We start from the raw sequence: 14,406 nt of genomic DNA, 5'->3' as shown, positions 1-14,406 counted from the left end.
ATTCACTCATTGCTATTTCTTCAAGCTGTTTTTTTCTGCTAAGTGAATGTGATCGGACCCTTCCCCCTCTATGCTAAACTCAACCCAATCTTTTCACAAATTTTTCATGTGCGTTCTATTTGAAACTCGTTCAAAATCTTCACTGTGTCCTTGACAGCTGAAGAATTTGCAAACGGAACTTTTAACTTATCTTATCTATATTTTTGGCTTTGTCGCTCAAACTGTTCTGCATCCCATGATAATACTTATCTATTCACCCACGATCTCACACGATCGCCACCTCTCAGTACGTGGGTGACACATGTCAACCAAATGAGAAGGGTCAGGTGCACATTCGTCCGATTTCCTCGGGCGTACAGTTTTTCACTCCGACTATAAATACCCCCTCCCCTTCCTCACTTTGTTTTTACTCCGCTCGTTCTCACTCCCGCTCGATCTTCTCAAACCCTAGCGCCGCCGCTACTTCATTGTCGCCGATGAGGAAGAGCTTCACTGCCTCGACCTCGTCGCCATCGTACTCGCACCCGCTATGGATTTCTTCACTCCGCCGCCGCCGTAGCTGTTTTCCTCTGCAAAGTTAGGGCGTGGAAGATCTGAACTGACGAACTTCACGTCTACACTTCCCAGTTCGTCGTGTTGTTCAAAAAGGGTAATTAAAAGTTACTTTTACTGCCCTCTTTGATTCAAATGTTTTCTTAAAAATCTTCAAAGGTGTTTATTCTTCAAATCTTCACACACTGAATACCTCACATGTCATCTGCTCTTGATTCGTTTCTCTAAGCAATAATTTTCTTCAAGATTCCTCAATTGTGTGGATCTTCGATCTATACAACTCTGGAACCTAAGACAAAGAACGCTTAGTGAAATTCTTCAAGACTCATCTGGTCAAATTCCTCAAATTTATTCTTTTTGAAAAACCTTCTGAGAACGCATATGACCTCTCCAAATTCCTCGCAACTATACTCTGTTCACAGGTACTCATGTCTGCTGCTGAATCACTAGGTTCTCATCAACTTAACTCATTTGCAGCATTCTTCAAAGAAAAGTTGCATACATCTTCAGAGAATTCCATTGTTCAAATTCCTCAGCTGAAGAAAATGGCTGATGGTAAGAAGCCACAGAAGGATGGAAAGAGGCCTAAGGTCATTACTGCTTTCGAGATCCCTGATGACAGATACAAGGATTATTGCACTCCTGATGAGGCCAAATTTGGCAAAGAGGACAAAAATCAGTGCAAGGTGCCCATACAAAGGATAGAGAGGAGATGGGCACGGGAATGGAGGGAGTACAGATATGTTACTCCCAAGTATATGAAGAAATTCGCTCTCAACCCTCCATGCCCAAGACCTCCGTTGGCACCTGGCCAATTGGCAGATCCCACCAGCCTCAAGCGCGGTGAGGATTATCCTGATGAATAGGCAAAGCGCCAGGCCAAACTGGCCAAACAGGCAAAAGAAGCAGTGAGGAAATTCAATGAAGACTCTGTTGTTGCTGCTACCGTTGCTGAGGCCTCTGCAAGCAAGCCGAAGAAGGCCATGGCTAAGAAGCCAGCTCACAAGCCAAGTGCTTCACCCTCAATGCCCTCACGGCCAAGTTCCTCAGCAATGCCATCACGGCCAGATTCTTCAAAGCCCTCACGGCCAACCCCTCAAACTGCTCCTACTCCGATAAAGTCCTCAGCTCCTCCTTCAAAGTCCTCAGCTCCTCCGACAAAGTCCTCAGCTGCTCCAACTAAATCCTCTGCACCTGTGCATCTCGCCACGTGCCAAAGGACTACAGGTATCTCAATTGCCTCAGGAGCTTCTGCAAGTTCCTCAGCTGCACCAAATTCCTCAACTGGCCCATCTCTGCTGAAGAAAAAGGCCACTGCTGGACGAGGCTCTCGACCAAGTCCTCACAAGAAGCAGGTCGCCTTTCAAGTGCCATCTGATGATGACAAGGCTGATGATGAAGAACTTGCTAAAATCATCAGAGACAGGCAGGCCAAGGCCGCTAGAGCCAAAGGAAGCAATATGCCAATGATACTGGATCCGAAGTTGATCCTAGATTTCATCGATCTATGGCACAAGGACCCGAACACACCTTTGCCGGAGATGAACCTCACTCCTGGTCAAAGTCATGTTTTGACTGCCTTCATTGAAGAAGAAAAATGGAAATATGAATAAGAAAGAAGAGTGAAGAAAACACAGTACAAGAAAGAGCGCTTTCTGAGGGAAAATGTTCTGAAGCTTTCCCCTAAAGAACTCGTTGCCTTACAAGCTAAGATCAAGCAATTGAGTGATGAATTTGATCGCTACTATGCTGACTGGCTTGGAGCCAAAGTCAGATTTGTGAAGATTACTGATAAATTCACTTTAAATGTTGCAGCCCCAACGCAACAAGAAAATCCTCAGGCTGAAGCATCTGCACAGTCTACTGAAGAACATGCCAGCACTGCTTATGACAATCAGGCTGCTGAAGAAAATGAAAGTACCAGGGCTGATGACTGCATTCCAGCCGCTGAAGAAATTGCTAGGGCATCCACTAGTGTTGCGCCTGAAGAAAATGAAGAAGTCAGGGCAACTGCATCAGTTGTGCCTGAAGAAAATGAACCAAATTCCTCTGCTCCTCCTGCACCAACGCCAACTCCAATCCTTCCATCTGCATCAGATGTGAAGAAGACCAAGGCTGCAGAGCGTGCAGCTGTGAAAAAAAGGAAGGCATCAACTTCATCAGATTCTTCAGCTCCGAAGAAGATGAAGCCTTTGACAAGCTCATTTGACAACCCAATTGATGTCGTTCCTGTCTCATTAATGCCATCAAAGGACCTTGTTCCTTTTAATGAAGAATATGTGATTTCAAGTGAATTAGATGAAGAAATTCCTTCTGCTGCTTCGTCAAAGCAGTTGGATGAAGAAATTGAAGTGGATGCAATCCCTTCAACACCAGTTGTCTCCTCGCCTATGCCTCAGTTTACTGCTAAAGAGGCCGGCGTTGAAGAAATGGAAGATGAAGATGTGGACATTGGCTGTACCACACCCGTGCTGAATGACGACTTTTGGGAAAGTCAGCACCCCAACTCTCCACTGTTCACACCACTTCAACATATTCCTCAGTCCCCTATTGCTACTGAAGTACAAATGGGATCTGAAGAACCTCGTGCAACCCCATCTGTCCATGAAGAAATTCCGTCCACTAGTGCTAATGAAAATGTTAATAAAGAATTGAAGACCCAGGCTGCAACTGAAGAAGAGCCTGAAATTCCTCAACCTGTGGATCCTGAGATTGCGATTCCTGAGGTGGTGATGCAATTGACTGATACTCCTCAGCCCAAGCCAAAGGGTTCTCAGTGTGCTTCATGATGTAGGACTGCTCAACTTTTGCTCTAACATTGTTGATTGGAATGAAGAGCTTATTATTCAGTTATACGCAATGCTGCACGTCACAGGTGATTCTGACGATATTAACACTTGGGTGTTGGACTGGATGACCGAAAATACTCATTACAAAGCACCGGCCTCTGAATTACTTCATGCCCTGCCAATCAGTCCTCCCCTTGAAGGTGCTCGTTGTCTGTACCAAGAACCTGAACTCACTGCTCATTACATGCAAGTGCTAATGAAGCCTCTGAAGCCCGGTCAAGCCCCAAGGACCAAATTCCTCATGAAGGAATTGTTGTATGTGCCAAGAATAGTCTATCGCATTCTGACAAAGACTTTGAGTCCTATCAAAGGCCATGACTCATCTGATGAAGAAATTGTTGGCATCATGAAGAATCTGCTATTCAACATCATGCATGGCATCCCTGTCAATTATCATGATTTCTTCATGAGGACTCTGGCAAATGTTGCACTTTCTCCGTTTGAGCTGAAGCCTTATGCTCCTTGGATTATGAGATTCCTCAGAATAAGGTCTTCACTCAACTTCAAAGCTGATTTTCAGAATCACCTCAGCTACTTGGCCCCGATTGAAGTCCTCAAGCGGACATATTCCTCAGCGGATGATAAGGGCAAGGCACCGACTGTTATTGATGAAGGCATTCGTCCATTGGATGGTCAGTTTCGCAAAGTTGCATCTTATTCCACCAATGATGACTCTGCCACTCATGATTCTGCTGCCAATGCACCCAAGTCAAATCCTCAAGCCACTGCTCCTCGTGTGATGACTGACCGTGAGCTGCTTCTTAGTCTTCACTAGAAGGTGGATCGAAACCACAAATGGGTTAAGCGTCAGTTTGATTCTATTCTTCACAACATGACTGCTACACATAATGCAGTGAAAAAAAACCATTACTACCTCCATGAAGTCTTCGGCCGCACCTGGGATATTCTGTCACATGTATATGGTGAAGAAGATCTGAAGAAAATGGGCCTCAAAGAAGATTTTGACTGGTCTGCTCCTCCACCTAAGAAATACAAGAAGGTCAAGGTTCCTTCCTTGGTAGCCAGTTCATATTATTCATCACACGACACGGACGAGTATGAAGACTTGGACGACACTGCGGCAGGCCCTATAACGACAGACGACCCCAACAACGCTGGCGTTCCTTCATCATCATGATATTCTTCAGGGGCGTTAGTCCTCATTTTCAACCCTTTTGGTCATTCGATGACAAAGGGGGAGAAATTTGAGTTAGTCTTCAAGCGGGTCTATCTTATATGGGCATTTTTTTGCTAAGTTACAACTCTCGTTCTTCTGATGACTTTGCTGGATCGAGTTGTAAACTTAAACTCTATGGTGGCCTGATACTTTTGTTGAGTTGTTCTGCATGCTTATTCCTCATTAATGTCAATACACGCATGCTGAATTACATCAGTCACCATATTTCATCATGCATTTCAAATTCTTCATATTATATGTCAAATGCGTGTATGAATTACAAGATATAGGGGGAGATCTCCATGAGTACACTCTTCAAGTGTGCATTGCTTCAAAAGCAAATTCCTCACTATGCACATCTTCAGGGGGAGTTCTTCTATATCTTGCAATCAAATTCCTCAATATCAGTATTTACACTTCATATGTTTATCCCCGTTGAAAACTTAACCTATTTTGTCATCAATCACCAAAAAAGGGGGAGATTGTAAGTGCATCTAGTGCCCCTTAGTGATTTTGGTGTATTGAAGACTTATAGGTTAAGGGACTGATGCGTTTGTGAGTGTACATAGGTCTATAAGTCTATGAGAAGTTTGATAATTACAGAGAAAGTTGACCCCTAAAAATGAAGTTCTTCAACTGAAGACTTTGGATTTCTGAAGACTTTCTGAAGACTTTGAAAGTGAAGAAATTTGTGTGACCTTGAAGACCTGGAATTCATTCGAGGAACATGAAGCGTGAAGACTTTTGTTTTCGTAGTTTCATTTTCTCTTTCTTGAGTCATAGGAAACATCGTACTGTTAAAGGGGGTCAAGGAAATACTAAGGAAAAATTTCCATGTGATGCTCAACTCAAAATCCTACACCTACCAATCCCTTCGAGTGAAGCCATTGGAAATCTCATACAGTTCAGTCAATTTCTTCAGTGACAAAGACGAAGTTCTTCTGGTCGCTGAGGAATTTATTCTGACTGAGGAGTTAGGAATTCGCTAGTGCGGATTGCCTACATAGTGAGGAACATGATAGCCCTGAGGAATTTGAGAGTCAAAATTCCGACCGTTGCAGTGCTATGCGCCAGCTGTCCCAAAATATCTACCCACCTAACCGTCATATCATTGAAGGGAATTTATGTCTTATCATGTCGGGCTGCTCCCTAGGCTATAAATAGCCGCCCCCCTACAACCACTAGCTGGTTGGCTGCTCCGAGAGAAACTAACACTTGTCATTTGAGAGCATCCCATCCTTCGAGGACTTTGAGCGAAAATCATCAAGTGAGGAAAACCCAAACCCAAACACCTTCAAACACAAAGTGATTGAGCATCACTAAAGAGATTGATCCTGCATGGATCTGATGTCTGTTACCTTTGAAGACCGTGCTTCTTCCATACGGTTAGGCGTCATGGTCTAGAGCATCCAAGAGGAATTGTGGATCGCCGAGTGTCCGAGTCTGTGAAGGTTTGGAAGTCACCTGAAGACTTACCACGAGTGATTGGGCGAGGTCTGTGTGACCTTAGCTCAAGCAGAATACAGTGAGGACTGTGTGTCTGGGACTGTGTGTCCTCAGGTTTAAATACCTAGCCGCTCCAACCAGACATACAACTGAGACAACAGTTGGAACTGGTCTACCAAAGCATTGTCTTCACCAAACTTACTGGTTCTATTTCCTCAACTCTTTCATTTCCTCATTTTAGTTGTTGGTGTGCTTGTTCATATCTATTTGAAGACTTTGACTGAAGACTTTCTCAATTTCCTCAGTTCAATTTCTTCAGTCTGTCGGTCTTCATCCTGTGTTATCATGTGTTTACGCTTTCTGTACTCTGTGTTTGTCTTCATTTCATCATGATGACTATGCTTGTGTTCTGTTATGTTTACTTTTGAGTACTTATTCCATTGCAAGTAGTTCTTCGCTAAGGAATTTCCTCACCAGCAAATTCCTTAGTGAAGAATTCATAAAAAACGCCTATTCACCCCCCCTCTAGTCGATATAACGCACTTCTAGAGGTGAACATGCCCACGCGTCCAAGCCTCCCCATATCCACCCCAGATATGGGTCGGCTGAGTGATGATTTTGTGATAGTCACCGACCGTGTCATGCGTCCGAGCTTAGGGCATTTGAGGAGTCCGATTATTGATGTTGTTAGAGCATCTCCAACAGCCGCCCAACACACGGCGCGCTAAAAACTAGTTTGCAGCGCGCCCATCGCCTGGTTTGCCGTGGCGCGCATCACTGTCTCCAGCAGCCGTGGTAAAATGCAGCGCACGCGTAGCTCCAGCAATGTGCGCGAGCAGCCGGCGCATGCCATTTGTTGCATTTTGGACACAAAATGAAGTTCACACATCACAAAACGAAGACATGGCATATAATTTAAATCGCACAAACAAGTTGATGACTAAAAGTTCATGCCCACAAGTTCAAATTCATGCCCACAACATCATCCAACCAAGTTCAAAATGCAAACCAAGTTCATGACACAAACGAAAGGCACAACAATCAAGCCTCGTCCACGTCTTCATCCTCATCTTCCTCCGATTCATCTGACTCCTCCGAAGACGATTCTTCCTCCTCCTCTTCATTGTCGCGCGCCGCATCCTCATCACGTGAAGCTCGGAAGGTGTTGGCAAGATCTTCAACGGCATCTTCATGCGAAGGTGTGTGAGGTACACCAGAAGACATTCCGCCTATGGCGCCCGGAGGTGCACCCATGCCTCCAATGAGAGATGCAAAACTCAAGCCACCCATGTCGGCCATGCCCGACCGGAGGTGTTCCGAAGCCACCCATGCCTCCCATGGTTTTCATGGTAGCTCCAAAGCCACCCATGGCACCCATGCCACCCATGGTAGCTCCGAAGCCACCCATGCCTCCCATGCCACCAAGGCCACCACCACCCATGCCGCCAAGGCCACCGCCACCCACGCCGTCAAGGCCACCGCCACCCATGGCGTGAATCATGGCTCTTTTTTGAATCAAGACTTCTTCACGGGCAAGATTGACATACTCCTTTTGCGCATCATTGAAGATATATGTGTCCAAGAAGAACAAGTGCTTCTTCCATTTCAACAATTTAGATAGCTCCTCCATGCCCACCTTCCTCTCCTCGGCCGCCACCCTCCTCTCCTCGGCCATGGCATCTTGGTTCCTTGCCATCTTCCTCATCTCGTTGGCTTATTTTCTTGCCTTGACAATTGCTTCCATAGCATTTTTGAGCTCATCATCTCCTTTCCTCTTCTTCTTTTCTTTTGCGTCTTTCTTGGTCGCATCCGGTCGTTTTGGCTTCGAGTATGAAACTGAGTTTAGTGTGGGGCTTCTCTTGCCGTCATCACTTGATGCCTCCTCCTCTTCATCATCCAAATCAATTGTTCGCTTGCGTTTTTTGCTCAAATCCAAATCATCAATATCCTCACGCTTCTTCCATTTCTCATCATCCTTCAATACTTCATAGCAATGAGGCAAGGTAAATGGCCTTCCTTTCTTGATCTTCACCTTCTTGGTCCTCTTCTCCTCTCCTTTGAACAAGTTTTGTGCAATATTTAACTACATGAAAACAAAACAAGTTAGCACTACAAATATCAACAACAAGCATGATGAACATGAATGATGAAATGGCACTTACCCTATCTACATCATTAGTGCCACTTGGGTTCAACTTGTCAACCGCCTTTTGTGCGGCCGCCCATTGTTGACAATCCTTGTTGATTGTCGACCACCGGGAGCGCATAGGTCGATCGGAGCGGTCAATTCCACTCACGTTACGTAGATCAAAGTGTTCTCTCATACAAAGCCAATAAGCATCTCTACTTTGATCACCTCCAATGGATGGATCCCTCGACACGTCCAACCAAGTTTTGCATAGCAAGACGTCTTCGTTGTTGGTGTAGTTGCCTCCTCTTCCTTTCGGTGCGTCGACAATGCCCTCACCATCCTCATCCACCTTGAACTCATGGTTTTTGAAATGTATGTCATTGGTTTGAGACTAATGTGAATTGTTGGAGCCAACACCCATAGTTGACATGTATGCATCATTGTTGACACTACAAAGTATATAAAACAATGCAAATAAGCTATCTATATGTATGCATTCAAAAAATAACAACAACAAAAAAGTTGGCGAAATTTTATACCTTTTGGGCATTTCCACAAACACATTGTGCGCATCGGCCACCGGCTCAACAAGTGAGCTCGCCGGCGCTTCGGTAGCCGCCGCGCCCGTCGTACGCCCTGCAAGCTTCTTCCTCGACTGCTTGGAGGAGCCGGAGCCATCCGCCGCCTTGTTCTTCTTCGTGGAAACCTTACCCTTCTTCGGTCGCGCCGCATTTGGGAGCTTCGAGAGGGGGGCACGTGGTACGGCGGGCGCTGGCACGACGCCACCCGCCACCGAGGTCATCCGCGATGGCATGAAGAGGCCGCGCGCGATGCTGGTGCTCGGAGGAACTCTGGCGGGGGCGAAGCCAAAGCTCCCCGCGCTAGGGTTTGCGCCGCCGGCGGCGGCTGTAGGAAGGGGTGAGGGGGGTGCCGGCGCGGGCGTCCATCGGGTCACAATTCGCCAGCGGCGGCGAAGCCAAAACTCCCCGCGCTAGGGTTTGTGCCGGCGGCGGCGGCTGTAGGAAGTGGTGAGGAGGGTGCCGGCGCGGGCGTCCATCGGGTCACAATTCGCCGGCAGCAGCACGTGCGAGGCGAAGGTGGCGCGGCGGAGAGAGTGTGGCGCGAGCGCTCGAGTGTGCCGCGCACGAAAGCAAGGCGCACCAAATACACAGCGCGCGATGACGATTCGGACTGCGCCCAACTCTATATGCCCCGTGCGCGCTTATTGCACGTCCGCTGGAGCCCCTCTACCGATTGCACGCACGCTAAAAAGGGCAAATTTGTGGCGCGATGCTCATTTAGCGCGGCTGTTGAAGATGCTCTTAGTAGAGCCAACTGCTGTCGTCATATCATCTATAACTAACATAAAAGCTAACTTATTATCATTGTTTGGCCCACCCGCTTCTCTCACAAATTTTTTTTAAGCTCATGCTGCCTGCTTCTCTTCTCTCTTTTCCAACTTAGTATAAATATTATATTTAAATCATTATAGCTTACATTACCATATTGTACTTGCTCTCAGACGCTAAAAAAGACATAGCATTTTGTGAACTGTACAAAAGAACATTTCGTTTTAAAACATCAGATGTCAGGGCTAAGATGCCACGTGTATCTTTGTGTCCACATAGTCAGGAAATATTCCTAGTTTCCCACAGAAAATTATTTTATTAAGCTCTCCACGTGCTAGCTATCATGGAGAAACATGCATGCCAAGTTGCCAACATTACACCATCGAACAGAACACTTTATTCAAATAGAATATGATCGCCCGGACTAGTATGTAGCCGATCTAAACTTGATTGCTCTTTTTTTATTCACATCTTGCTATATGCTACGAACAAACATGCTCATATATAACAGCACCCTGGCGCTGAGAAATATAGTAGCACCTTTCAAAAAAAAAAAACCGTATGGTTCGCCAGATAGACATGAAAAATAGTTGGAAGAACCTCAAGACTTGTAACCTACACATTTACCGCAGATTACTCTGCAGTTTCTGCATGTAGCATACTCTGAGATCTTGATGTTGCAGCTCATACATGTGTAGACTATAGCTTAGCAAGGGTCTGACTGTATGCTGGATCCATGCAGACAACCACCTGAACAGGTCCCAAATTAAGAAGACAAAATGTAAGGTGAAATACAACTGCCAAGAAAGGCATTCCTGTTGTTATGGGTTTATATTATGGCAACGGCGGTACCTTGCCAACGCTCCTGCCAGAATGGAGATGTTCTACTGCGTCGGCCACAGAAGCAACGCCTACGAATTTCTTGGGGTCAAGGGAAACCTGTTGCATGCCGTGAGCAGCAAACTAAGTTAGAACGAGAGAAAAACAAGAGTAGTGAAAATGGAGGGGCAACGCCTAATATTAATTCAGTTAACAACTGGAAAGTAAGAAGCATCAGCATTCTGGTTAATAGTAGGCAACGTGGAGATATTGCAACGCTGCGTATGCACCTTTTTCATTGCTTAACATAATACTAGTATATTACTGCGAAATGTATTTATTTAACAGGCTCTGCTTTGCGTGGCTTGCAGAGGTTTCTGCCCTGTTACCATATGCAGGCCCTACTTGAATTATGTACAAACCGAGAGATATCTGTGTGGTTACTGACATTTGGCGGACTGTCGTCACAAACAGAGAACACATACCTTCAACGTTCCAGACGCATGCAGGTCAAAAAGCTTGTCAAGGTGTTTTTGCCATAGGTCGGCATACTGAATCAGGAAAAATCCAGCCTGAAATCGTAAAGGAAATTGAGAGCTCATAGTTTTGAGTACACTACACGAGAACTATATGTTGGATGCAGATTTCTATATGTATGACTCGATGTCTGCCCCATCTAGTTTGTGACTACACATGTAACTTTGAGCAGGTGGGAGTGGTATAGTCACAGAAAGTTGAATAAGGTGGCTGCATCAGTTGCTGTGCTAACCAGAAAGGAACAAACGAACTCATGTTACCTTCGAATCAAATGTGTCCAGTGGAAAACAATATTTTTACCAGTGTTGTGGTTCATTCAGCTTTAACTTCAGTAAGATTGCACTTGCCTGATTCCCTCATGACCAAATTATTAAGCAGCAAATATATTGCAGTGCATGCAAACTGAGAAGTTCCTGTGTTCTACAGCATACACATACCACAGTTTGGCTCTTTCCAAGAATCTTCTCACACAATCCATAGTAATTCCGTGGCATCCATCCATCCTTTCCTTGATACTGAAAACATCAGTTATTCTTCAGCACACAAGTATCAATACAGTACAAGGACAAACTGCAAGTTCCTATCAAACCTAAGTATAAGGAGAAAATGGATAATTCACAACGTTATACCAGGTATGTATCAACATAATCATAATAGACCAACAAGTTCCCAACTATTAATGCACATGCATAATGGATTGATTTCAACATTCAGTTTGCTGCGGCGCTTCAGCTACTTCACTAATGAGTTTGCGCAAACCAGCTCCTCAACTGCTCATTTGTCATAAAATCTATGAAATATTCTCTTAGGTGAACAAGAACAACAACAACAACAAAGCCTTTTAGTCCCAAAAAAGTTTGGGTAGGCAAATATTCTCTTTGGTGAAGCATGGAACAAATTAAACATAACCCATTTCCCCCTCTGAAGTTGGCATTCAGAGTGTTAAATAGGTAACTGCAGGTTTAGAGAATGTCAAAAATATACATACCTGAGAGATCATACCAATTACAATGAGGCGTCCACGGACAGCAAGTGCATTCAAACACAAGTCAAACATTTCAGCGCCTACAGATTCATATACTATATCTGCACCTCTTGGAAACTCCTTTTTCAGAACCTGGAACGAAACACTCATTAGTTCCTAATTTTTTTAGTCAGGAAACAATTACTAAAATTATCGAGAAGAATAAATAAGGGATTAGTGTAGTAAATTATAATTATGACCTAAAACGTCGTATATTTGTTTACAGAGGGAGTAAGTTCAAACTAATCATTTTGGAGACACTACTATTATACTCCCTCTGTACTGAAATATATGTCGTTGAAGCAACTGTAGTTCAACTTCTCCAGCGACATATATTTCAGTGCTGAGGGAGTAGTAAACATTCTCCAGAGAGACATTAGAACATACATGTAATTCAAGCATTCCCAACACACATTCTGCATTATAAGTAGAGGTAGGACACAGCCTCGCAATAGGAGGATATAATGAACTAGACAATATATTTTGAACATACTGTCAAAGTACAAAGATACAAAAAGAAGATGCTACCAATCATGAGCACAACACACAACCACACATGACAGCAAAATTGCATCATTTGCATGCAAAGCGGTAGAAGTATGAAAACTAAAGCTGGAAGAAGGCATACATCTTTTATCTTTTCATGTTGGTAGTTGATGACTCGATCAACCCCTAATGAAGCCAGAAGTGCAGCTTTATTCCCGCCACCACATGTGGCAATAACCTTGTTGCCAGCTAGTTTCGCGAGCTAGTGAAGTGACGGAGAAAATATCAGAACATACAGACATGGATCAGAGTAACAAAACATATAGCACATAGAGCAAAAAAAATTAAAATAAACACAGATGATGACTTGCCCATGTCCTAGAAACATCGTATTCAATGCAAGAAAAGTACATGCAAGGGGCCAAAACATGCTCCAGTGGCAGTGCTAGCTAATCATGAAAGAAACTATATGTTTTCCAAGTGTATGAAATAGTTATCTTGTGCAAGTTCTGAAAGGGAAATGTGGATAAAACATTACTATCCTGTTTTAACGCCTAGATAACTATGAAGTAGTCGAGGAACTGAGTATTGCCTCAACCAAAATAAAGTACAACGATGGCATAAAATAAAAAATGCCATCAACTGACCTGAACAGCAAACTGTCCTGTTCCACCAGCAGCAGCTGTAACTAAAACAACTTGTCCGGATGTCATTTGACCTGACTAAAGGGAAACAGAAAATAACCCAGACCGGACCAGGAGGGAAGTTATATTCCAGAAGTGAACTTAAGTTCTGGTGATCAAATAAGAGCTAATAACACAGGTGTATGACAGAAGTGGTAACTGCATAGCAAGATAACCTTTTCAAGAGAAATTGAAGCAGTCAGTCCTGATGTTAGCATAGCAACTACTTCGGGGTCTGGTCTTGGCACCAGAAGAAGATGTTTGGCTGGAACCTTTTAGCAGGAAAATTTGAAGACAGAGGTAAGTATATGCAAAAGAAAAATTCAAAAGGTCAGAAATGTTTTCATTCAAAAGAGGGCGCAGATTAGGTGGTAATTTCTTCTGTAACAAAAATACATAGACTGCAGTACCACTGTAAATTCGGCATAGCTCCCAAAGGTCATAAGGGCCACAGCAGTGCCAACTTTGATATGTCTCACCGCATCTCCAACAGAAGCAACAATTCCCACAGCCTGCATATATTGGTTTTTATAGATAAGATACATTAAATTCTCCTGTAAGAATGAAAGGACTAATGCAGGAACACCATCTCAAATCATTAGAGGTGCAAGCTGGTTTGATGGAGGCATGTCGCATAGGCATGCCAATGTTCTCGGTTTACTCTACACCAGGAGTAACTGTTTCCCACCTAGCCGAGCAAGAGTGAGCATGTTATCCTTGCCCTTCGGGGTCAGCCATAGTTTGTGCCATCATGCAGTTGGATGTCATAGCAACAGGCTGATAACTCGGCTGTCTTAGAAAGTTCTTTTCATGCCGCCACAATTAAACTATCAGAGTCATTACAGCACTCGGGGAAAATGATAAGAATGGTTTACTTTTTTTCACAGAACATCTTCCTACATTGAAAATGCTTTTAAGTTCAAAATGGACATATGAGACCATCAGTTACCTCAAAACCAGCATCAAATGGAAGGTGTGCAGAAGCTTCTTTAGCATTACCACTGAAATAACGGCCAGAAGTGAAGTTCACCTGAAACAAGTCATTAACATTTCTGACAGTTCGGAAATAGTAAATCAAAATAGAAGCAATTGAGAACATAAATGAAAGGACTTACGTCACTAGCATTTACACCAGCGTATATTATTTTAATAAGAGCACTATGTGGTTCCATGGGCAATCTCAGCCGCACACGATCAATTCTTGTAGCATTGCGGAAATTATGGCTGAGCGTGTGAACCGTTCTACAGAACCATCATGAAAAGACAGACACTATTAGTAGTAGACACAATTTTCAATATCCATAAAAACATTCAATGGCAAGAACTGGCAGGGGATATTACACATGTAAAAGG

The 14,406-nt window shown here is 44.1% G+C and overlaps 1 protein-coding gene across 1 annotated transcript in view; it reads right to left on the bottom strand.

The window, feature by feature from the left end:
• Positions 1–9,878: 9,878 nt before the first annotated feature.
• Positions 9,879–14,406, bottom strand: part of LOC119310129 (prostaglandin reductase-3-like) — a 19,724-nt gene continuing 15,196 nt past the window's right edge. The window contains exons 8-18 of the mRNA XM_037585968.1: positions 14,169–14,295; positions 14,003–14,083; positions 13,464–13,565; positions 13,230–13,325; positions 13,018–13,092; positions 12,513–12,632; positions 11,849–11,977; positions 11,298–11,375; positions 10,809–10,895; positions 10,357–10,443; positions 9,879–10,254 (exon numbers count right to left, since the gene is read on the bottom strand). Of these exons, the coding sequence (XP_037441865.1) occupies positions 10,204–10,254; positions 10,357–10,443; positions 10,809–10,895; positions 11,298–11,375; positions 11,849–11,977; positions 12,513–12,632; positions 13,018–13,092; positions 13,230–13,325; positions 13,464–13,565; positions 14,003–14,083; positions 14,169–14,295 (1,033 nt within the window). The 3' untranslated portion in view covers positions 9,879–10,203. The remainder of the gene's footprint in view (positions 10,255–10,356; positions 10,444–10,808; positions 10,896–11,297; positions 11,376–11,848; positions 11,978–12,512; positions 12,633–13,017; positions 13,093–13,229; positions 13,326–13,463; positions 13,566–14,002; positions 14,084–14,168; positions 14,296–14,406) is intronic.

This window comes from Triticum dicoccoides, chromosome 5B (assembly GCF_002162155.2).
Source record: "Triticum dicoccoides isolate Atlit2015 ecotype Zavitan chromosome 5B, WEW_v2.0, whole genome shotgun sequence".
Lineage (NCBI taxonomy): Eukaryota > Viridiplantae > Streptophyta > Magnoliopsida > Poales > Poaceae > Triticum > Triticum dicoccoides.
Note: the sequence above shows the minus strand (reverse complement) of the source record. Positions and strands in the feature narration are given on the sequence as shown.